Here is a 26,021-nt window from a genome sequence, read left to right as displayed (position 1 = left end):
CCTTTAAGCAACAACCTATCATTTAATCTCCATGGCAGTTTATCTCTCAAAGAAGTGGTGTTAGGGATTTCTATTCCTATTGGAGCGTGGTCCGACCATGTCCTTAACCCAATCCAAGTTCGTATGGTTTGCGTAGTGGTTTGGGGGTCTGCCAGGAATGCATCAATCCTCGTATGTCTCTGAAAACGAGGGGAAAAGTAAGTATAAACGGGTTTTTGGCCCTCCATACATCTATCAGCCCTTGTGTGTGAAGTAGGTTACTGAATGTTTTAGCCTGGTTCCTTTGTGTTTGTGAAATAGTTCTCCTCCCTACCTTTCAAAGTGTCAATGCTGGGATCAGAAATCATGTTAAAGTCCCCTGCTATAACACATTTCCCAACCTTGTATTGGAGAAGTTTAGCAAAAAACTTTTGTCAGAAAGGCATTTTGATTTTCATTTGGGGCATAAATGTTTATCAAAGAATATGTGACATTACCCAGTTTGCATATTAACATCAAGTATCTACCTGCAGGATCAGCATGCATGCCTTTAAACTGAAATGGCATGTTGGATGTGACTACTATGTGAAACGCCTTTAGATTTGTTATTAGCATCAGCATGATAGTTATGTGGGAAGCGTTTATTATGGAATTTAGGAGGAAAAAATTTGGCATAAATGTGTTTCTTGACAAAACAGAATGTCTGTTTTAGACTTGTAAGCGTCATTGAGAATTTGATTACGTTTATTAGGGGAGTTTAACCCCCTACAGTTAATTGAATAAAATCGTACCATTTTTGTTATAAGAGAGCATGCTATTCCCTAATATTAACATTGTAACCCAATACAGAGAGTAAATATAAAAGGAAGAAGACTGAAGTATCCATGTACCAAGAAATTTAAAACAAGCAACATTTAGAACTAGAATTAAACAGAAAAGAGATATGTAACCCATAAGGTGCATATAGAGCCAAGTTGGCATATGTGGTTATCTGACGGAAACCTCTAAGCGACTCCAGAGATCTTGCAACGGAGTCTGTGGGGTAGGAGAAAGATATCAAAGTTTTGTTTCAAAAGGAGTTGAAGTAACATGCAAAATCAAAGCCAGCATGGGAGAGAACTATAAGCATTAAGGAGAGCGTGACACTGTTTGCCATTCTTTTTGCAGCTTCCTCTGTGTTTGTGGAGTAGTTGGACGTCTGGTTGATGACTCATTGTCAGTAGTCAAGGGGAGGTCCCATCTTGCCAATGCTTTTTTGGCCTCACTGACTGTAGATAAAGTGGTAGGTGTTCCATTGCGTTGAATAATTAGTTTGACTGGGTATCCCCAACGATATGGGATGTTGTTCTGCCTTAATATTCTGGTTATTACTGCAAAGGCTTTGTGTTTCAGCAGAGTTGCAGGGGATAGGTCCATATATATTTCTAGGTCTTGGTATTGCTGTGGCCAACTCTTTTTTGTGAGCCAGAGAAAGTAATTTATCCCTTGTTTGATAAAACACAAACCGTGCTAGCACATCCCTAGGTACATTGTCTGGAGCTGCTCTGGGTTTAGGAACCCCGTGTATACGGTCAATTGCTAATTCCAGGGCATGTACCGGTAAGTCTGGGAGCATTGTTTTAAGCAGATCAGTGATGTATTGTTCCAGATCTCTAGGGAGTATAGCCTCTGGGATGGCTCTGAACCTTAGATTGTTCCTACGGGACCTATCCTCTAAGTCTGTCACTTTATCTGAGAGGCGTTGTATTTCTGTCTGGGACTTGATTTGAGCATCTGTCAGCTCGTTATGGGCTTCAGTGAACTCACCCATTTTGTCCTCCAGATGCGCCGTGCGATCCCCAAGATCTCTGATGTCTTTTCTGAGTTCATCGGTGAGTTGTTTGAAGTCACACCACAATGTGTGCTTCATATCCTGAAGCATTTCTTTTATCTGTGCTGCTGTAGCTGGGGCCTGATCTGCTGATAATTTGCGGGGTTGCGCACCTTAAATTATAGTGTTATTCCAAGATGGCGTCGGCGCGTACTTCCTCACGTGCAGCTTTAGCCGAATGGAAGAAAGCGGTGACCTCTTTCTGTTTTTTTTGTGCCTTCTTTACCCCCCCCCCCCCCCACATCTAGTCGATGCAGCGCTGTCGTTTTTTGTACTGTTTGGGGAGATGATCTTTTATTTCTCCCTCAGTTTTTCCTCCTTTCTGACGGAGCGCCCAGCCTAAGCGTCCATCTCAGTCAGCAGGCAAACTCCGCTCCCAATTTTTACGAAAAATTATTGATAAATAAGGTAAATTTGTGGAAGGAGTTAGGTCAACTTTGTTTTCATAAAAAAAATGCTTTAGTAAATCAGCCCCTTAGAGTAACAGGCTTGGTGGAAAAGGTAATTACTTACTGTGTTTACCTTTTTCCCCAGTAAGTGTAGAGCATTTAATTTGCATAATTACATAATAAAGTCTTCATTTTGCAGTAGAACAGACCCTTCCAGAATGTTTATTTTCCAACCACACTGCAATTGTACACCTCCAAGGGGAAGTAGTGTTGCTAAGTCAATGGTGTCCCAATGGAGTTCCATTGATCACGAATATGCTAAGGAATATTAGCAAGGTAACTTGTTATTGTATCTTCCTATATGTTAAAAGACAACTGAAGTGTCATTAGAAAGACTTTTAATAAATTATCTTATTATCTTTGCTTTTAAGTGAATATGTACAGATAAGCATACACCAATAAGTACAGAATTGTCTAAGACTTGACAGCTTTATACAATATAGTGTTGTGTACTTCCTTGTGTTCAGACCTTATATAATCAGAACATACCATCATGGAGTGTGAGTTTACTCAAAGGAAAACTATACAAGGAAAATGAATATGCAAAGGAGAACTGGACCCTAAGAAGGAATCTGGATAAATGCCATATTTTATATACTGAACGTATTGCACCAGCCTAAAGTTTCAGCTTCTCAATAGCAGCAATGATCCAAGACTTCAAACTTGTCACAGGGGGGTCACCATCTTGGAAAGGGTCTGCTCGGTTGGCTCTGAGCAGCTGTTGAAAAGCTAAGCTTAGTTTGTCGCAAATTATCAAGCAGAAAATGAGGTTGGCCTGTAATATAAGCTGATGATACAAGGCTGAATTAAATTCTAATGCTAATTGCACTGGTTTTTGTGCTGGCTTGTAGTAATTGTCTATTAATTACTAACCAGCCTTATATTGTGCCATTTATATTCTGTACTGTATATTTTGAGTTTCTCTCTAAGCTCAGTAAGTGACAGCAGCACAGAGCATGTGAAGTGTATCAGCAGAAAAGTAGATGGGGAGCTACTGGGCCATCTTTGGAGGCACTGATCTTCCCTGTTAAAGGGCTGTGGTTGCCTTGGGCTGGTAGAGAAGATATATTTAAGCAAATATTGCCCTTTTACATCTTTTCCCTTAAAGGGATACTGTCATGGGAAAAAACATTTTTTCACAATGAATCAGTTAAAGGGATCCTGTCATCGGAAAACCTGTTTTTTTCAAAACGCATCAGTTAATAGTGCTACTCCAGCAGAATTCTGAACTGAAATCCATTTCTCAAAAGAGCAAACAGATTTTTTTATATTCAATTTTGAAATCTGACATGGGGCTAGACATTTTGTCAATTTCCCAGCTGCCCCCAGTCATGTGACTTGTGCCTGCACTTTAGGAGAGAAATGCTTTCTGGCAGGCTGCTGTTTTTCCTTCTCAATGTATCTGAATGTGTCTCAGTGGGACATGGGTTTTTACTATTGAGTGTTGTTCTTAGATCTACCAGGCAGCTGTTATCTTGTGTTAGGGAGCTGTTATCTGGTTACCTTCCCATTGTTCTTTTGTTTGGCTGCTGGGGGGGAAAGGGAGGGGGTGATATCACTCCAACTTGCAGTACAGCAGTAAAGAGTGATTGAAGTTTATCAGAGCACAAGTCACATGACTGGGGGCAGCTGGGAAATTGACAAAATGTCTAGCCCCATGTCAGATTTCAAAATTGAATATAAAAAAAATCTGTTTGCTCTTTTGAGAAATGGATTTCAATGCAGAATTCTGCTGGATCAGCACTATTAACTGATTCATTATGAAAATCATTTTTTTTCCCATGACAGTATCCCTTTAATAGTGCTACTCCAGAAGAATTCTGCACTGGAATCCATTTCTCAAAAGAGTAAACAGATTTTTTTATATTCAATTTTGAAATCTGACATGGGGCTAGACATTTTGTCAATTTCCCAGCTGCCCCTGGTCATGTGACTTGTGCCTGCACTTAAGGAGAGAAATGCTTTCTGGCAGGCTGCTGTTTTTCCTTTTCAATGTAACTAAATGTGTCTCAGTGGGACATGGGTTTTTACTATTGAGTGTTGTTCTTCTACCAGACAGCTGTTATCTTGTGTTAGGGAGCTGCTACCTGGTTACCTTCCCATTGTTCTTTTGTTTGGCTGCTGGGGGGAAAAGGGAGGGGGGTGATATCACTCCAACTTGCAGTACAGCAGTAAAGAGTGATTGAAGTTTATCAGAGCACAAGTCACATGACTTGGGGCAGCTGGGAAATTTACAATATGTCTAGCCCCGTGTCAGATTTCAAAATTGAATATAAAAAAAATCTGTTTGCTCTTTTGAGAAACGGATTTCAGTGCAGAAGTCTGCTGGAGCAGCACTGTTAACTGATGCATTTTGAAAAAAAAAATTTCCCCATGACAGTATCCCATTTTATGATATTCTCTGTGCTGCCTCAGAGATCACCTGACCAGCGATACTAAGAGTGAACTGTAACAGCAAAATGTGTTTTGCAAAAGACAGAACTTTGTCTGCTAGTTGGCTCATGTGACCCAACATGTATGGTTTGTTTTTGTGCACCATGAATCGTAAAATCCCAGGGGCAGCCCATATTTCTTAAAATGACAATTTTCTATTTATGATTACCCAATGGCACATACTACTAAAAAAAGTATATTGTTATGAAAAAGATGACTTATTGAAGTATGTGGTTCTCCAGAGTGATACTGTAATGTTGCTAATTTGTAAAAGGTGGATGGTTTGGCGTTACCGGACTAGAACATCTATAGGAAAACATCACCTGCTTTCAACTGATGCCTTTGAAATATTTTTAGAGACCTACATTGTTCAGAGGTAGTTTACCTTTCATTTCAAATGCTGTCTAGCATAGAAAGGACACTAACCCCAACAACCAAAAAAAATTATTGCTCTGTGAGGCAACAAGTCAAATTTTATTGCACCAATGGAGTGGCAGCCACGCCAGCAAGGACCACGGATACAAAAACCTTATTTTCTAGGAAAACATCCAGCACAAACAGGCAATTACAATGCACTGTGGTGTGTTACATTAGTGGAGATCTTGCCAAAATCAGGATTGGAAAGTAAAGAAAAAATTCTGATCTCATAAACATTAATGATAAGCTAGAAAGTAAAGAACAGTCACAGGTGTGGTGTGAACATTTGCATGATAGCAGACCAGTTTTCTCTCGATTATGTAAAGCCTTGTCACTAAATGTATCCTACTGCTAATCTTAGAGCAGAAACAATTTTTTTTTTGTGAAGTAGCAAAATAATAAATAATGTTTTCAGGTAGCTTTTACAAAGGCAAGCTATTGGTTTTCAGCTGTGGAGGATCCTAAAAATTAACATTTTCTTTTAACAGCCACACACTAAACACTAAAATAAAACTGACACCATTATAGACTAGTCTTGTATACTACTACCTTAGCAGATGGTCAACTGTTACCTCATTATTAACTTGGATTTTTCTTCAGATCCATCTGGAAGGCTGAACACTCCAGCTCAATTAAAGAAACACGCTGCCCTATAAATCATGGATTCTTTGGCATCACACCTGCTGCTACATTTTCAAACATGGCAACCACTTGTAGATGCAGGTAGTTGTAATGTAGAAATATATTTAAAACAGAAAAAATGGCAAAGCATTTGGAACAGTGTTAAATAGGTTTTTGTTTATTATGTATGAAATGAAAGTGTGCAAAACAGCCACACATAGACTGATTTGAGTTGGTTATAGATATTCACATATTTGGTGCATATTGTTCAATACTCCACAGCTACAAAATGAAATAAAATGGACTATCATGTTTACATAAAATGTAGCAAAGGCCAGCCTTGCACTACTTGCCACACACAGAATGTTAGCTGAGCTTAGACAAATATCTCAGCTGTGATAAAATACTCTGTCACGAATCCCTGCTCCTTAGAATGCACATACCTTGTTGCATTCATAAAACAGTTCATAAAGACATCCCACTACTGTGCTCTCTGTACCAGGTCCAGATATTGGTACAAAATAGGCCCTGGTGTTCCAAGTACACAGAGGCCCAAACAGCACCTCACCAGTCAAATAAATAGTGACTGTCCATCTCACAGTAGCCCCTTTTACTATTGGCAAAATCCACAGATTGCCAGTCTAGGCCTGCTCTGTATAGTGCTGTCGACTTTCACAATTAAGAGACACCACTGAATTGTCTCCTTCTACTGAGCCAGCTGCCTCCAGCTTTGAGGCAGCTCTACCTTTCCCCAGGTGTCTTTAATAAATCTGATTATCACACTTATTAGAAATAACGTGTGACCATATGCTGTTGTGGGATAGAAAGACTTTTTCTAACACTGAGAACAACAGCATCTTATATTATAAGCCTATTATTTGGTAGAGAGTGGTCTTGAGAAGACAGAACGAATACCACTACCAAAAAGATAACTTACCGTAATAACCTGAAAATAAAACATTACAAATCCATTTCTCCAACTGACAGTTCCAATGAATCTGCTGTAACAACCTTTGCCAATGAATCTTGAAGTTTCTGCCAGTCCTGAGGGTAGTTACTACTTATTGCTGTGGCATAAAGCTGCACCTGTTCTTGCAGCTTCTCCAACTGACTTTGTGTAACTTGGTTGTGCCGTGCTAATTCTTTAGTCTTCATGGCAATGCTCAGCAAGCCAGAGTGGTTTAAAACATCCATGGTATTCTGAAAGCGCCGTGATTTGTTCTGTTGATCTGCATTGAGATGGTTTTGCTGTGTATCCAAAGAAGCAACTTTGGAGCCCTTTTTATATGAATTTATGTTCTGGGTATTCATTTGCATGTCTAGCACTCTGTTCTTGGTACAGCCAGAACTTTCTTTCACATTTTGGTCAACCGGGACTTCTTGTATCCCTGTATCTAACATTGTTGTGGCGTCCATCCCTTTTCGACTGCCACTGTGGCCCTTGGTGCACTGCCTCTTTGTCTGGCTATGAGGCCTCTCATCTGGTCCCCTCTTTCTGGCACAAGGAAGAGATATATTGGAGGGCCGGTGTGATGGATGTGGTGCAATCTTTGTGTAGGATTTTAAGATGGGCAGGTACTTGGCATCTTTTCTACAAATGGAAGGCTTGGTAGAAGAAACCGTCGGGGGAACGAAGAGGATCTGCGGGGAAGTCTGAAGGAGCTGAAAAGAAGGGCGGACAGCCCATGAGCTGGCATTAGGTTGAGGGACGGATCCCTGAGAAAAAAATAAAAAATTATCAGCTTAAAACAAGGCCTTGTGGTTACTTTGTTTTTCTTACACAGCTTGTTTTTTTGTTTCTTTTTTTTGACAGTCTCTAAAAGACCATGTACTGTCACCTGGGAAACAATTGTGTCTCTGGTGACCATTTACATGCGCCCTCTCAGTCAACTGTGTGGAAACAGCTGGATTCAAATTGTTTATTGCACCATAAGCAAATGGTCAGATACTCAGAAATCTGCACTAACTCTTACTGACAGGAGAAATAACCCAAGAACTACCGACTGACATACTTTATATGGCATATAAAATGCCCTAGTGTTCCTAACTTTCACATCTTCAAAATACTCAATAATAAAGTAATTTGCCAATTATTATTTAGATTCCCTGTAAACCCAAATGTAATAATAGTTAAATAACCTCCCTTAAAGGACAAGGAAGGCTCAGTGATGGGCGGTGTAAAGTGATTCTGCTTTTTAAAAAACAAACTGACCTGAGGATGTTTTCTGGAGAACCCCGGGGCTGTTGCACTTTTTAATGAGGAGAGTCACCCAACAGTGACTGTAGCTTTCCTTTCTGCATGTTATCATAATTTGAGTAGGACACATATAAGCACATATAGGGCTGCAATATACTTTATCATTTATGTTATTCTTTATTGATCCGTAATAGAAACACAAAACCACACAATAATTCATACAGATCAAATGAAGTAGATGGCCAAATAAGCACTGTTACCCAATCACAACTATCCCTTGCTTGCACTAACTTACCACAAACACACAATAGAGACTGCTGCAACACATCTTTCTTATTTAATGTTTATCGAGATACTAATTCTGTCTGCTTTTGAGAGTCCAAAGGAGCCAAATGTGCATGCTGAACAATGCCCTGCCTTATAATTGCAAGACAAACCACTGAACAAGTATGTCCTCCTTCCCTGTTTTTATTATCCTGACTTAGGCTTACCACTGTGGAAGCCGATGTTCAATTCACTAGTTTGGTCTTTGTAGACCTATGCACAGCTTTATCTCTTGTTTTTTTGAAAAATAAAAGGGACTGTGGGCTCAATCATGATAGCTAGGGATGCACTAAATCCAGGATAAGGCTTTTTTCAGCAGTAATAGAATTTGGCAGTGCCTGGACAAATGAGATTTGAATCCTTAACATAAAGTGACTCTTTTTCAAATGAAAAATGGAATGTTGATCCCCACCCCCAAAAAACTGTAGATCCGGGGCATCCCTAATGAATATAAGTGATTGGCCCGATAAAAGTGTCTCTGGATCTTAATGTTCATGTGATTTGTTTTCCTCTTATACTCGACAGCTGGCTAAATCCTGGCCCAATATGGTATGCAAAGAAAAGCCTCACAGGGATGTAAAGCAATTGGCTAAAAGCAGCTTGATACTTGGCAAGAAATGCAAAATTGCTCAGCTAATGACAAAGAGCTGGGTGATGCTGAAAATGAGCTGATCAGGGATTATAAAAAGACTGCCATATCAGGATGCACGTGTCTTTGGGGGGTAAAGAGAGTACCAATGGCTTAAAGAAGAAGTGTTGCTTTTAAAAATTCAATACACTGTAGTGGGTGCTTAATAAACCCGTTTCACAGGTTTTCTAATTTTTTTTATTTCTTTATATTGTACTTGCTTACATAATATATACAAGTAAAATAATGTTTTATATAATAAATCATTAATATCTTAAAAACTAGAAGAAAAACATAATAAATATTTTTGAAAAGAATATTGTCGATTCCAATTAAATCAAATCTCAGAATAGCTGCATGCAAATAACCAATGCTCTAAAACATTAATGAATAAAGTGAGTCACAACACCAAACAGAAAGAAACTCTGAAAATTCAAATAACTTCAATAACTTCAAAGTACTTCACCTTTAAATTAACTTTAAGTATGATTCAGACAGTTATATTCTGATATAATACGTAAATTGTCTTAATTTTGTATGGTTTTAGAATGATTTAGCATTTTGTTCAGCAGTTCTCCAGTTTTAGATTTCAACAGCTATCTGTTTGCTAGAGTCCAATTTACCTTAGTAACCTGGTAGTTATTTCAATGAGAGACTGGAAGATGAAAAGCAACACAAATATAAGTAACAATAACATAATTTTAGCCTCATAGATCAACATTCTTTGCCTCCTGGATCAGTGGCCCCCATAATAAGCTGGACATAAAAAGGTGGCAAATAATTTTTAAAAACTAGAAAAAAAAAGTAAAAGATGAAGATCAATTGAAAAGTTGCTAATAGGACATTCTATATTATACTAAAAGTTAACTTAAATGTGAACTATCCCTTCAAAAGGATCTGAAAGCTTGTAGACTGCTTAAAGAATAAGTTCATTACAGAATGCACTCTGATGTAGACATGATTATTGAAGAAAGTATATTTGTATTTTTCTTTTATAATAGTATAATGGGCTAAAATAAATAAATGAGAAAACAAAAAGTGGTTAACTTGTCAAAATGCTCTCTAACAATCCAACTATGCTAACTACAAGTACACGTTGCCATAAATCTATATGATTCATGATTATAACGCAACAGGAGGGCTAAGAGTATTCATATTTTAAGATAGTAAGATGTAGTCAAACAGATTTTCAAGCATACATCTTGCCTAAACTGCTATGGTCTTGTTTTATTAAACCCCTTATACAACCTATTTCTATGTGACAGCAACCGCTACCTACATCCATGTGTAACACAAAAAACTAAGTTAAAACAAAATCTTGTCTGGTTTGATATATTTCCATTAATGGTAAAATTACACCATAATAAATCCCACCATATATTGTGAAAGCTCAAATTTACATACCCTGAGTTTGAGTCAACCCTGCATTTTACACTGTTCTTTTTGTGGTTGCATCAATTCATAATGTATTTCAATGGATGCTTTTCCCTGATTTTTCATAATGTTTTCCCAGATTTTACACCAATGTTCTGATGTTCACAAAAATGGTTGTTTGTCTTCTGTGAATGTTTTCATTAGTGACATTAAGAGGTTTAAAATACTAAGATGCATACTTTGTTCAGTCTGTAAATAGTAGGGATGCACCGAATCCAGTATTTGGTTCCGAATCCTTCTGCCAGGCCGAACCAAATCCAAATTTGCATATGCAAATTAGGACAGGGAGGGAAATTGCGTGACATTTTGTCACGAATCTCTCACAAAGGATTCGTGGGTTTTGGCCGAATACAAATAGTGAATTCGGTGCATGCCTATTAAATAGTCAAGGCCCATTAGTCTGCACCTCATACATTCATGCACAAATCACTTATTGTATTAGGTTGTGCATTGTACTGTCAGAGAGGTCTTGCAAATACTGTCGCATAATATAACATTGCTGCAACATTAATGTGCATATATCCTTTTAGTATTTGAAAAACAAGTTGCTTTGCCACAATCCACTGATTTTACATTTTCCCAGATTTTTCCCTGGACCCCTGAAAAATGTAAAATGGGGTTTTACGGTCTGTATACACATAAATATTTATATACATATACAATCACACACAGGGCCGCCATTAGAAATCACGGGGCCCCGTACAACAAAATTTTTGGGGCCCCCTGGGCCCCGCCCACACTGACGACCAAGCTCCGCCCCATATCCCACCCACATCGCAGTTAAAAGACCACACAGACATCAGCGCTAAAAAAGTAACCCCCCCCCACACAAATTGTAAAAAGCTATTGATGGTCAGGGCCCCCTTATAAAAAAAATTGGGGCCCCAAAAAAAAAAAAATTAAATTTTTTTTTTTAAAAACATTGGTGGCAGGGGCCCCCTTATGAGTTAAAAAAAACTTGGGGCCCCAACAAAAAAAAATGTAAAAAAAACTAAAAAATAAACAAACATTGGTGGCAGGGGCCCCTTATAAGTTAAAAAAAACTTGGGGCCCCAACAAAAAAAAATGTAAAAAAAAACTAAAAAATAAACAAACATTGGTGGCAGGGGCCCCCTTATAAGTTAAAAAAAACTTGGGGCCCCAACAAAAAAAATGTAAAAAAAAACTAAAAAATAAACAAACATTGGTGGCAGGGGCCCCCTTATAAGTTAAAAAAAACTTGGGGCCCCAACAAAAAAAAAATGTAAAAAAAAAACTAAAAAATAAACAAACATTGGTGGCAGGGGCCCCCTTATAAGTTAAAAACAAATTGGGGCCCCAAAAAAAAATTTGAAAAAAAATTAATTTTTTTTTGAAAAAAAAAAAAAACATTGGCGGCAGGGGCCCCCTTATAAGTTAAAAACAAATTGGGGCCCCAAAAAAAAATTTAAAAAAATAATAATTTTTTTTTGAAAAAAAAAAATGGTGGCAGGGGCCCCCTTACAAGTTAAAAAATTTGGGGCCACCAAAAAGAAAATTAATTTTTTTTTTTAAAAAAACAAAAAAAAACAATGGTGGCAAGGGGCCCCTTACGAGTTAAAAAAAAATTGGGGCCCCAAAAACAAAAGTTTTAAAAAAAGATTGGTGGCAGGGGCCTATAGAATATTAAAATAATACATTGGTGGCCAGGGGATTAAAAAAAAAAAAAACACAAACTGGTGTTCAGTAGAATTGAACTCATGGCTTCAGTACTTCAACTTCGCCTCCTTTCGTGACTTCGGGTCTTTTCACCGCTTCAGGACTTCAATTTCGGCTGTTTTCGTGACTTCGGGTCTTTTCGGCGCTTCGTGACTTCGGGACTTCGGCTTTTTCCGTGACTTCGGGTATTTTCGGCGCATCGGCTTCGGCTTTTCGGCACTTCCGCATTCGGCACTGAAGAGGAATGACGTACGGCTCGGGCGCTCGTAAGGGGGGCCCGGATCTTCAAAAAAATGCAGCGCTGCCGGGCCCCCCTTCATGCCCGGGCCCGGTACGCTTGTCCCCCCTGTCCCCCCCTGATGGCGGCCCTGATCACACACATATACATTTCTTAAGTGCCTGCACACTTATGGATTGATAAAATCAGTGTACAGTATTTTATAAACATTAGGGTAGGACTAGCTCTTTTCACTCCCAACCCAGTGCCATTATAAGGGCAGTATAGGGAAGTTTAGGACAATTCACTTAACTTTGAAATGCTATTTTTCCTGAATAAGACCAAGTTTTTCTGCTTCCACGTCACAAAAAAAGAACTGGATTATACTGCCTAGCACAATGCAATCACTCTCTAACATGCTCTACCTGATCAACAAGCAGGTTTTTCAAGACGACCAATGAATGTGGTTGCGATGGAGTTTTGCCTGAGGGGTTCCATGCTACATTCCAGCGTGATGTAGTTGGACCCTCTTCTGAATCAGTCTGCTCAACAGAGCTTAGGCACTCTGATGCGATATCTGGAGATAAGAAAAAGTACACTTTATGACACGTAAACATGAAACAGCATAAATTATCTCACACCAGCAACTAGAAGTCTTGCTATATGCCAGTTCTGAGGAAGTCACCGTGCCAGGCTATTTTTTTCACCAGCTCATCCGTTTCTATTCTGTAAATCAACACACACGATATGCAAGAATTCATATGATTTACAATACAGGTATAGGATCCCTTATCCGGAAACCCGATATCTAGAAAGCTCCGAATTACGGAATGGCTGTCTCCCATAGACTCCATTTTATCCAAATAATCCAAATTTTTAAAAATGATTTCCTTTTCTCTGTAATAATAAAACAGTAGCTGGTACTTGATCCAAACTAAGATATAATTAATCCTTATTGGAAGCAAAACCAGCCTATTGGGTTTATTTAATGTTTAAATTAATTTCTAGTAGACTTAAAGCATGAAGACCCAAATTATGGAAAGATCCGTTATCCGGAAAACCCCAGGTCCCGAGCATTCTGGATAACAGGTCCCATACCTGTATAAAGAAAGCAAGTAAACATTGCATTTTAGGTTAGTACCAATAGCCATTTTAAGATGTCTTTGGTTTGAAATGGAATTTTGTGCATTCCACCACATGATAACACAAGTGTTGATTTAAGTCTGTCCCTGTGCGCCTGTTCCCATGGAAGCATGAATAATAACAGGAGGGGAAAAATGTTCTTGATCTATTTTTTTGTTTGCATTCAGAATTGAATGGTGACATGGTTGATGGCATAAAGGTTCACCACATGGCAAGCACAACTTTAAAAAAAGGCCAGGGCTTAGGGATAAGTATGAAGAACAACAAGCATTTAGGCTAGGGCTACATGTAGCAAGAATCCGTTCCTCTGCTGCTGCTCTGCTATTATATGGGCCTGCACCCAAATACATAGCCTCAGCTTGGGTGCAGACAAACGCAGTGAGATTTTGCAGCGAAGAAGTGGATTTTCGGCCTGCGTTTCGCTGCAGCCCGAGATCCACAACATGTGGCCGTAGTCTAAAAGTGGTTCATCTGGTACTGGGGACTGCAAAACAGATGGTCAGTAAGAAGCAAAGTAACTCCTTCTTTGGGGTTACTTAGTTCTGATCCAGTACATATTTGTAGCACTGCACCATAAATATACAGGGAGGTTTGAGAAAATGCATATAAGTAATTTCAAATAGAGAGCATTGTTAATCTATATGAGAGTGCAGAGCAAAGCCATTACTACCTCTTACAAATGCAGTAATACAGCAATGTTTGCACTGTGAAGTGACCATGGAAATATTAACATGGTGCAATGTACTGCATGATATGTTGTCTTCATAACATAAAAGAATATATATTAAAAGTAGAATATTGTTTGGCTTTACTATGTAATCTTTTTTACGTAGCAAGAAACACTGCAAAGCTATTTTTCATTATTTTTAATAAATTTCTAGTTGGACAGTGCTTTAAAGAATCAAAATAACCCCATCACTGAGGTATATGGATTAAACTGGCCAAATTTGCAAAGTATCCCGTAGCAGCCATTCAAAAAATTGCTTTTATTATAAAACATGTGGTAGACTGAAGCTAATTGGTTGCTGGGTAGTGTAAACTGGAACTTTTTAAATAATTAATTCTACCATTCAATATGTTATTTTAAAACAAATTGTTTTGGAGTTTTAATAATTGTGTTTTTGCAGTCATTTCAGTTCATTATGAATGATCCTGAGCTTGCAGAAACACCTACACCTAATCCAGTCTTCAGGTAACCTGCTGTTTAAAATAAAGGAGCAATGTTGTATAAGTATCTGGCAATTATCCCAATTATTGCGTGCGTAGTACGTGCTTTGGGCATGTCCCGACTGGAAGCGAGGGAAACCCCCTTCCCCCCTTCAGCTTGTTTGCTCTGTCATAAAAAGTAACAATAATGCAGTGTTACTCTGGGTACATTTTATATAGATAATCTGCCATGCAGCAACAGTTTCAAGTTGAATAGATAAACAGGGCACATCTTGACATAGCAGATAACAGATATGCCTGTAGAATACAATGATTTTAGTTTTTAAGCTAATAGCACAACAAGCTGTTTCACAGGCAAATAAAAAACAATATGTAACAAATGTAAAAACAATATTTTAACTTATTGGTGCTACTGCTCTAATTCTACTTTACTGCACATGCGAACAATCCACAAGGTGACAGGTGAGAACATGGCAATGGCACTCACGAGTTAGTACCCTTAGGGGCAAATTTACTAAGATTCTTAGTTGCGCCAGCGTCCGCTTCGCCAGGCGTATTTTCACCAGCGCTACGCAAATTCACTAAAATCCGAAGTTGCGCTCAGGGGAAGCGTAAGGTTGCGAAGTTGCACTAGCATTAATTCTCCAAGCAAAGCGAAGTTACGCTAGCGATGCTTAATTTGCATATGGCGCCAAATTGAATTTACAATGGAAGTATATGTAGCAGCACTACACAAGCCTTGGAAACCTTCAAAACGTCAATTAAAATTTTTATTTTGCCCTACACATGTGCCCACTGTACAGTTAAGGTGCCATGAGTTAGGAAACGTAGGGGGGGGAAGGAGGGTAGCCCCAAAAAAAATTTTGATCTTTTTCAGCCTATCACCCATAAAAAAAGAAAAAACGCCAGCGTTTTTTGGGACTTAGAAAAAATGTCAAATTTTTTTGAAGCAATCCCTATCTACTCAATTGCACTTCGCCTCGTCTGAGGTGGCGAAGGAAGTCTGGCTTAAAAGGTAGCGTTCAGAAAAATGCGCGCATTTGTGAATTTGCACAGTTACGTCCATTGCGCAAATTCACCAAGCGTAAGGGTGCGAAGTAACACTAGCGCATTTACGCCAGTGTCTGTTAGTGAATCGACGAATTAACGAAAATGCGCTACGCTAGCGAATTAACGCTTGCATTAGGCGTTCGTCCTTTAGTTAATTTGCCCCTTAGGGTCTGAGGTATCAATTATAATCACTGAGAGGTGCCAAACAACCCCCCCCCCAGTGATTAACCTGTTCCTTCTTCTTTAAGGGTGGTGGTACACGTGAAGATTCGGAGGAGAGATTAGTCGCCAGACAAATCTTCTCTTCAGGCAACTAATCTCCCCGAAATGCCTTCCCGGCAACAAGAATATGAATCACCTGCAGGATGGCATACAAATCACTTCGGATTTCCAAAATCGTCCGAGGTTTACTTGTGAGACGACTTCGGAAATGTATGCCATCCCGCCGGCAATTTTTATTCTTGCCGGCAGGAAGGCAAAAAAAAGATTATTTTCCGAAGAAAAGAATATTTGTAGCTGGGTGACTAACTTCTCCTGAATCTTCATGTGTCCCACCACCCTAAAGGGATATCCAGCTTTTAGTTAACAAGTCTTCAGGAAGTTCCCTAGAGTAAGTATTTTGACAATAGGGATTTGTTAACAAAAATCACTGGTTTCTTTAAAAACTTATAATGAAGGTAGGGCTCACACAATATTTGGTCTTTGCTTGCAAAGACAATAGCTACCAGTACTGGCAGTATTAGCCATTTTCCATTAGGGCTATGGCACACAGGACATTCTGTCCACCCACGTCCCCATTCCTGAAAATATTTAATGAAAAGCAACTCTAAGGCGAATGACACTCGGGGGCTGAAATCAGCCTGCTGAAATACTCTGGTTGAAAATCAGCCCCTATGCAAGCATTAGCCTGCCTGCAGCAGAACCATTGTGTAGGCTTGGGTGCAGGCACAGTCGGCTGATTTCAATGAAGAAACACGAGAGTTTGCATTCTCTTCCCGAAATCAGCCTTGTATGCCTGCCGAGCTGACACAACAGTTCCAAGTGCAGGCAGGAGAGGAGGCTAATGCCTGTGTAGGGGCTGATTTCCAGCCTGCAGATTTCATAAGGCCGATTTCAGCCCCCATATGGCATTAGCCTAACGGATACACATGGAGCAGTAAAAGGCAGACCTCCACGACAAAAATGCTCACATGCATGTTTTGTCAAAGAGGTCCATTTGTTCCCACTCCAAATGTGTCAGCCATGATGCTTTTTTATCAGATATACTCAAAAGCGAAGACATGCAGACAGCAGCAGCAGTCAAAACCACCCATATGCTACAGCCCTTAAAGTGAATGGGAAGCAACATGGCCAGTTTTGGCCACTTCTCCACTCACTAGAATACGGGATTGTTTCTTCACCATAACGTGCATTTAGCAAGGAGCAAAGCAGTGAACGCAGCATTAAAACATGAAGTTCCTTTTGTTTTAGGTTCCCGAAGAAGGGGCTTGTGGGCAATGTTATTACTTCTGTGTCATTTATTTCTGTGAGAGCTGCAAGCAGTGAAGTGCAAACTGACTTTATGGGGTCTTCTGTGGTCCTTCAATTTATGGCTCACAGCACAGCGTGCTGCCTTTATTGCTCACAGCACTTTCAGAGATAAATCAATCTGATGAAAAAATACCCTGTACATTAGAAAATACTCTGTACATTAGCACCAGGTAACATCCAGTTTTGTGGGAGTCGGGCCGGAGGAGATGTGGAGTGCCGCATGTTGAATTCTGCAGAGTGGATGTCGTCCTGTCACCTTATTGGAGAAGACTGGAAGCAGTTTTAGCATGGTATTTTTAATAAAGCATTAAAAATAATAACTTAAATACTAACTTTGTCCAGGATATAACTATTATCGGAGCATGGCTGAATGGATTTTTCACTTAAAAATTTTTAGGGTTACAGTTTCTTAAACACACATTTTTTAAAAAAAAAACTAGGACCACCATCCAATGGTGATGACCTTTATGCACTTACACCACTTTTGGAATGGCACATGGTGATGTTTGGGTGCTTACTCATAGAGACCCAGAGACATTGTGAAACATTGCAGTGAATTGTCCAACTAAAGGCATCTCATTTTGATTACATTCTTCAGCACTTATCAGCCCAATTTTGTGAGTATAATGCCATTCTGTGCCATTTCCATTTTTACAGCCTATATTCTTCAGCACTTTATTTACATTTGACAAGGACAGCGCTAGGAGGGCAAAAATGTTAACAACCAACTTGTTTAATAAAAAAACACCTGCATTATACACTAAGGAATGTTTTGGATAAAGTCAAAACTCCATACCTGAGTAGCCAGAGTCCTTGTCAGATTCCATAGTAGTCTGTGTCTTTCTGGGCTCTGCTCTCTGGCTATCCCCTGATCTAACCTGAAATCTTTCTTGTCCAGTTGCACATTTCTGGTTCTTCTCCATAACTTCTACGGGCCTTCTAGGAAAGCCTTATTTATGTTGGTTGAAAAGAAACAAAATTTAAGATTTGGGTTACTTGCCGATAGCTAACACAGTACAGTCAAACATGTACTTTGTATACTCCATGGAACTATACAGTGACTGTTACTTATTCACATTGGTCCTTAACCAGAGGAGCTTACATAGTTCTCTACACAAGAATAATCACACACTATCCTGTCTGTTTGCTGTATGAAAGAAGAGCAGAAAACCTAGAGTAATCTAGAAGGTACATACTAAAAACAAAAAGGCTCTATAATTATCAGGCCAGAGGAGATTCTTAAAGGGATACTGTCATGGGAAAAAACATTTTTTCAGTTAATAGTGCTGCTCCAGCAGAATTCTGCACTGAAATCCAATTCTCAAAAGAGCAAACAGATTTTTTTATATTCAATTTTGAAATCTGACATGAGGCTAGACATATTGTCAATTTCCCAGCTGCCCCAAGTCATGTGACTTGTGCTCTGATAAACTTCAATCACTCTTTACTGCAAGTTGGAGTGATATCACCCCCTCCCTTTTCCCCCCAGCGGCCAAATAACAGAACAATGGGAAGGTAACCAGATAGCAGCTCCCTAACACAAGATAACAGCTGCCTGGTAGATCTAAGAACAGCACTCAATAGTAAAAACCCATGTCCCACTGAGACACATTCAGTTACATTGAGAAGGAAAAACAGCAGCCTGCCAGAAAGCATTTCTCTCCTAAAAAGCAGGCACAAGTCACATGACTGGGGGCAGCTGGGAAATTGAAAAAATGTCTAGCCCCATGTCAGATTTCAAAATTGAATATAAAAAAATCTGTTTGCTCTTTTGAGAAATGGATTTCAGTGCAGAATTCTGCTGGAGTAGCACTATTAACTGATGCGTTTTGGAAAAAACATGTTTTCCGATGACAGTATCCCTTTAAGTCTGGTGGTTTGCATCATAGGCTCATGCTGTAGTGTTCTGAGCTGTATAGAACATGCATCTATACGTCCCTCCCAATATTGACCAATAGATGTAATTTGGGAGTATATGGCAATGAATGTTGCAGACTGAGAGAAGCAGATCTGCTCAGTGCGCTGCTCCATTGATTTGAATCTGATCAGCCTGTATGCGGTCACACACAGGCTGATGTCAGTCCAATTACACAGGATGAAAACAGTAACTGAAGAACAGCCTGTGTCCATAGCCTAACTCAAGCTCGTCTGTGGGCTACAGTAGAAATCAATGCCATACTTTAGTTACACATGGGTCAGCTGGTACATTATTGAAGAAGGCCTTAACATCAAACCTTCATGTTTATGTAGCAACAGAATGCTGATCACATTAGTGTTAGAACACCCCATACATAGGGCCAGATCTGCCTGTTCAGCAAAAGAAATAAGACAAGTCATTACACTATTGCATCAATTGTTTTAAGAAAACAAAAGGCATCGACATACAAAAGAAAATCTGTCACCCAGCCATGATCCACCCCAAACACTAGAGCATAGGTTGGCCAGTTTGGTTAGCATGTCACACACTGGCTGCCACTGGGCTCAGAACAGCAAATAAATAGTATCTTATAAAACATCACGTACATAAAACTAATGGGAGCTAATGGATATAGCTGAACATCCAGGGCCAGGCAACTAGTCATAATGAATGACGCCCCAGTGACAAGTTTGCAAGCCAACCAACCACAAAGAAATGGTTTGTAAAGCCCAAATCTTGTAAAGCCCTGTCTCCATTCACGCTTCTTCCTCTCTGTCAAACATTCAAATTCATTTTGCATACCGCCCAAAGTCCCGCTGTTCGCGGGACATTCTCGATTTTGATAACATAAACCACAGTCCCAGACAGCCCTAAGTCTCGCGAGATGATAATGTGACGTCACGACCACAGCGCGGCGACACTGCACGTAGCAGTCTGGAACAGTGCTGTCAAAGGTTGGCTAGGGGTCAAGGTGCTGCCGTGATCTGGAAAGGGCAGGGTAGTCTGTAGACGGCCTTCTTTTTTCTACTCACAGTTTATACTCTTTGGTCAGGGAAAGAGACAAAAGTGACTTTGTTTTATTTTATTGTTCGTTATAGACTACAGTCAATTCCTGGTGTTAAATTAATTAATGGGTTTCTCTGCTCTCTAGCACTCCTGACACCTTTCCTAATACTCAAAATGAATATATATATTTTTTTAATCTCTGTTCTGCGCCGTGACTTTTTTTCTGGTTGCTAAAGATGCACGCTGCAATTAGAACCGCCAGCCCCAATATCTGTTCAAAAGAGTTAATGTCACTCAGCTGAAATCTGTGCCAGGGAGCCATGAAAATGACACTTGGTTCATACCTCCCAACTGTCCCTTTTTCAGAGGGACAGTCCCTCTTTTGACAGCTCAACCCGCAGTCCCTCATTTGTACTGGAAAGTCCCTCTTTTCTCTGCACTGAACAGCCAGAAAAAGAAACAAAGTTTCTCACTTAATTGGCTTTTAGCAGAGAGCCCAGAACAGCTAACAGGTGCAAATAAGATACTTTGTATAAATTTTGAGACACAAAAACACAGTTTAGATAAGGAGAAATATTTTCAAACTTTCATAACCTGCCAAATTTTGTAAAACGAACATGGTAATTAGGGGTTGTGGCCACAGAAAGGGGTGTGGTCAAAAAATTGCTGCGCTACGTGCGGAAAAAAATTTTTGTCCCTCTTTTTACTTCCAAAATGTTGGGAGGTATGGGTTGTCCACAGCTTTTGTGTCCAGGCCTAATTGGCCTTGGGGAGGGCCAAGAAGGACGCATGGTATAACTGTAGAAATAAGTCAAATCAACTAGACTTGCTGTGTTTTTCTTGAAGAGGTTTCACCAGTCATCCAACGCTTTCTCAATTCTGAATTGAGAAGCCAGTCAGATCACTGGTGAAACGTCTACAAGAAAAACACTGCAAGCCTAATTGATTTGACTTATTTCTACAGATATACCATGACCTGGATGAATGAGAATCTTCACAAACCTGAAGCATGGTGCAGGCAAAGGCCAATACATAGTATCCATATCCATATGAGCGCACATCTCGGTTTGCCGGATTGTAATGTGAATGTTGCTTGGCTCCTCAACACAAGAGCAGGTTTACTAGTGTGAGCGCTTATGTAATTGCGGATATTCTGGCGCACATATATATTAATTCCTATTGTCGCATTCATGCTACGTCTTGCAAGGTTTACTAAAGATTATAAGATTATAAAGTACTTTAGAGGATAACAAATAATTAGAAGATTAATTAAAGGTGTGTTTGGAGACCAAGTTAATCTGAAGGTATACACTTTCATTGTTACATAAATAAAAAATAAATAAAAGTCCCAATTAGGCAAATTATATCTATTTGACTATCACGTTGGAGAACTGTAACACACAACATAATATACCCAAGTTGGAGAACCATAACTCTACATTGTAGCTGTTAAAAGATTGGGGGAATTCCCTAAATATAACCTAGGAGACTTTTGGTTAATAATTTATATTACTGTGTTTTATAATAAGTGACCACCTACCTGAAATGGTTTAAATACAGTTTTTCCTCTTGTTTTAATCTTATATTTATATATTGATATACTATATTGTTATGTTTATATTGATATATTTAAATTGTTATATGTTTAGTTCCTGGTCGGCCAGGTTTTAAAGTGAATAATTTTATTGAACAATAAAAGTGTATACCTTCAGATTAATTTGGTCTCCAAACACACCTTTAATTAGTCTCCAAATATAGAAATTTTTTTAGAAACTACACGTACAAGAAGATTAATTACACCGCTTTATAAATATGTATGATTTTACATTGTGGTATATTCCACTTGTTTTTTACACTGCTTTATAAATATTCCCCTTTAAGAAAACAGATAAAATACGTAATACGCCATACAGGGGTGTATAGCTATATTGAAGAATAGTCACCAACTAAAATCATAAGCACCCATAATAAATGGGCTATGCTAGTAGCCTTATACCATTTTACATGCCTAAAACCACCAGGCTCCCAGTTTACACATCTAGTTATTCCTCATCTCACCCAACTTTCTGTCCATTTAGATTTCTCTTTTATCTGGCCAGCTTTACTACTGTTCCCATTGACATAGCCCTCCCCATTCCATTCAATCCAGATCTGTTCAGGTTCACTTTGGAACCGTAGGCCATACTATACACAGCAGTACAATGACAACCAGAGGGAAGACATTGTGTAAAGCACAATGATCTATCTGTTGTGATGAGTGTCCAATGATATATAGATATACTGTACATACATTATGTAGAGACACAGATCCTTAGTGTTATCCATTATATGCCATTGTCCAGCATAGTGCGCGGCTACAAGAATGTGCTACTATCCAAACAATGTTCACAATACAAATATAACTGGGCAGGTACAATGTGAATAATACCATTGCCATCATCTTATATGGTGCCCAATGCTTCAATATGCAGGAAGGCTATTAACCTTTACTTAAAGCAGCAATTGCATGGACCGTTACAATAAAACAAGCATGTGCTCCATCCCATTTAATCCTGTGCCATAGGTAGCATTCAATTGCTATTGAAATACGTTTTAGGGAAAAGCTCTATAAACTACCATTATTTTACTGTTCCACACAGTTTATTATAGTTAAAGGAGAAGGAAAGCTACGGAGGCATTTTATTGCCAGTAGATTAGCTGCAATAGTGCAAGCTAGAATGCTATATTTATTCTGTAGAATGTTTTACCATACCTGAGTAAAAAGCTCTAGAAACTCTCTGTTTGTTTAGAATAGGAGCTGCAGTATTAATGTGGTGTGACATCACTTCCTGCCTGAGTCTCTCCCTGCTCTGGGCTCAGATTACAGTAGAGAAGGGAGGGGTGGGGGGAGAGGAGTAAACTGAGCATGCTCTTGCCCAGGGCAATGAGGTTTAAGCTGAAGGCAGGAAGTCTGATACAGAAGCCCATGAGTACACAATAGAAGGAAAGAAATGCTGTGTTTCTTTTGACAGGGGACTCAGAGCAACATTGCTTTGGGGGTTTACTGGTATATTTAGATGGACCTTTCTGATAAGGCTTACTTCGTTTTCACCTTTCCTTCTCCTTTAAAGGGATACTGTCATGGGAAAACATGTTTTTTCCAAAACACATCAGTTAATAGTGCTGCTCCAGCAGAATTCTGCACTGAAATCCATTTTTTAAAAGAGCAAACAGATTTTTTTATATTCAATTTTGAAATCTGACATGGGGCTAGACATTTTGTCAGTTTCCCCAGCTGCCCCAGTCATGTGACTTGTGCCTGCACTTTAGGATGGAATTACTTTCTTGCAGGCTGTTATTTCTCCTACTCAATGTAACTGAATGTGTCTCAGTGGGTCTTGGCTTTTACTATTAAGTGCTGTTCTGATATCTACCAGGCAGCTGTTATCTTGTGTTAGGGAGCTGCAATCTGGTTACCTTCCCATTGTTCTTTTGTTAGGCTGCTGGGGGGGGGGGGGTGATATCACTCCAACTTGCAGTACAGCAGTAAAGAGTGATTGAAGTTTATCAGAGTACAAGTCACATGACTGGAGTCAGCTGAGTAATTGACAATATGTCTAGCCCCATGTCAGATTTCAAAACTGAATATAACAAAATATGTTTGCTCTTTTGAAAAATGGATTTCAGTGCAGAATTCTACTGGAGCAGCACTATTAACTGATGCATTTTGAAAATAACATGTTTTCCCATGACAGTATCCCTTTAACATGCTTTGCGGCTACATGAACTAGAGCTAAAACTGTTACTGGTTTCTGCTAGTTATTCCTTTAATCCTCTTCAGGCAAATCCCACAGAGGCCTGGGGTGGAGACAAGTGACCGAATGACCCAGACAAATACTGAGTAGACAGCAGTATAAGTGACAGCACAAGGTCAGTTCTTTCAGCTTCAGCCAGATTAAAGGAGAACCAAAGTTTAACTAAAGAAGTAGGCTAGAAGCCCCAGTAACTCCCCATCTTCTTTTCTGTTGATTCACTGCATATGCTCTGTGCTGTTGTTATACAGTACACATAAAATATAAATGTCACAGTATAAGGCCGATTAGTAATTAATACAGATAATTACTACATGACAGCTGAGAAACCAGTGCAATTAGCATTAAAATTTAATAATAAAATGTGGCATTATCTTATATTACAGGGCAACTGCATTTTCTGCATAAAAATTTGCGACGATCCATAAACTCAGCTTGTCAACAGCTGCTCAGAGCCCACTGAGCATGGGAGTGTTGCGTACATTTTCCAAGATGGTGACCCCCTGTGACAAGTTTGAAGTCCTGGATCATTGCTGCTATTGAGATACTGAAACTTAAGCCTGGTGCAATGAGTGCCGTATATAAAATATTACATTTTTAGCCATGTTAATTTTTAGGGTTTAGTTCTCCTTTAAGGATGTGGCGGATGGCATTACAATTCAAGGCCCTTGGTGGATATAGGCCCATGATAGAAAGTATAAATTATGTAAAAAAATAAATAAATAAATAAATATGTGAAGCAAATAACATTACATTCAACAAATATAAAACCAATCAATCAAATAGTTTTTTTTAAAATAAATCAGCCCTGATTAATTGCTGCCTAAACTAATTTTATGCAGATTTTTGATTTCTAAACATGCCTGCATCTTGCTATTTTTTATGCATTTAATTAAAGGTGGTTTAAAAGGAACACCTTCACTGTTATCAGAACTAAGGGCCTCTGGGGATAGCATTCAGATAATAGGAATGCAGGAAGGTCTGTTATAATAAACTAGCAGTAAGGTTGAAAGCAGTAAAACTGCAGAGCTGTCAATTTGAAGGCATTAAAATCAGGAGATCCTTGTGGCATTTTCAGTGCACCCGCAGAAAATCAAGGTCACACTCTCACAAGCACCCCCGGAAATGACATTGCATGCATGTGCAATTGCTCTCCTGAAACGGCTGAATCTTCCTTGCTCACACTCCTAATGATGTCACTGTGTCAGGCATCTCATGTTGTCCATGTGCATGTCTTTGCGCATAAATGTCAATTCGCACTTTTCCTCGCATCTCGTTTGCACCCTTTTTGACACAGTCATGGCCTGCACACTTTGCCGCATTCTCGCGAATGGATGCATGCTCCCTGCTTGCAAATAGACGCTGAGGTCTGCAGTCCAGTGCAAGGTGATTCTGTCAATTCTGACTGACACTGAGTATTCTCTGCTTATGATTTCTGGTTTGCTTTGGCTCTTAGTTTGTGACTTTTTTCGTTCCTGAACCTTCTACTAATTTCCTGGTTTGACCCTCTGCTTTGTTTACAGACTCTTTTGATTGCGACCTGCCCTGACAGGTCACTACCTGTATCTGGACTCGATTATTTGCCTGGTTTTTGTTCACCAGTTTTCGGAATCTGTGCTCCGTTACTAGCACATCTGCTGCTCCTCATCTGGGCTCACTCACATTGAATTTTTCTGGCCTACATGGTGGAGGGCCAATAATGGAAGCCAGTGTTGACCACTTCCTGTTTTTAAACCACACCCATGTTACTACAAGACCATGTCCACATTAATAGTGGTAGCACACCAAAAAAACAAATAATATGTGAAAAAGTCATATTAAGACATTTGTGAAAAAGTCATATTAAGACATACCTTTAAAGAAGAAGGAAAGCTACAGAGGCAATAGTGCAAGCTAGAATGCTATATTTATTCTGTAGAATGTTTTACCATACCTGAGTAAAAAGATATATTCTTATGGATGATGTGATCCTTTAGTTATTTAGTAGTATATGGTTCACCTTCAGAGTAAGGCACCTCCAGACCTTCAAACTTTCACAAATCCTAGATATGACTCTGGAGAACGAATTGCTTGTTCATGATTAATTTATTCAAAGTTTCACAACATTTTCGGGCCTAGTGGCCCTTCCTCAGGTGCTTGTACAAATACTGTGGGTAACCCAAATCCCTTTT

General features: G+C 39.2%; 1 protein-coding gene across 1 annotated transcript; it reads right to left on the bottom strand.

The window, feature by feature from the left end:
- Positions 1–5,643: 5,643 nt before the first annotated feature.
- Positions 5,644–18,443, bottom strand: cipc.L (CLOCK-interacting pacemaker L homeolog). The gene is made up of 3 exons (XM_018230351.2): positions 17,933–18,443; positions 12,672–12,823; positions 5,644–7,485 (listed from the first exon to the last, which is right to left on the bottom strand). Exons 1-3 carry the CDS (start codon positions 18,057–18,059, stop codon positions 6,730–6,732), a joined length of 1,035 nt encoding a protein of 344 aa, XP_018085840.1. The 5' UTR covers positions 18,060–18,443; the 3' UTR covers positions 5,644–6,729.
- Between the last annotated feature and the right edge of the window lie 7,578 nt (positions 18,444–26,021).

The sequence above is a fragment of the Xenopus laevis genome, chromosome 8L, assembly GCF_017654675.1.
Source record: "Xenopus laevis strain J_2021 chromosome 8L, Xenopus_laevis_v10.1, whole genome shotgun sequence".
In the NCBI taxonomy this organism is placed as follows: Eukaryota; Metazoa; Chordata; class Amphibia; order Anura; family Pipidae; genus Xenopus; species Xenopus laevis.
This window is presented reverse-complemented; position numbering and strand designations above follow the sequence as displayed.

Bases quoted from the DNA above. Each gene is read 5' to 3' on its own strand.
- cipc.L (XM_018230351.2), bottom strand. From the start codon at position 18,059: ATGGAGAAGAACCAGAAATGTGCAACTGGACAAGAAAGATTTCAGGTT. The intron at 12,824-17,932 runs GTATGGAGTTTT...TCTTATCTCCAG, and splicing joins CAAGGACTCTGGCTACTCAG to ATATCGCATCAGAGTGCCTA. The intron at 7,486-12,671 runs GTAGAGCATGTT...TTTTTTTCTCAG, and splicing joins AAAACCTGCTTGTTGATCAG to GGATCCGTCCCTCAACCTAA.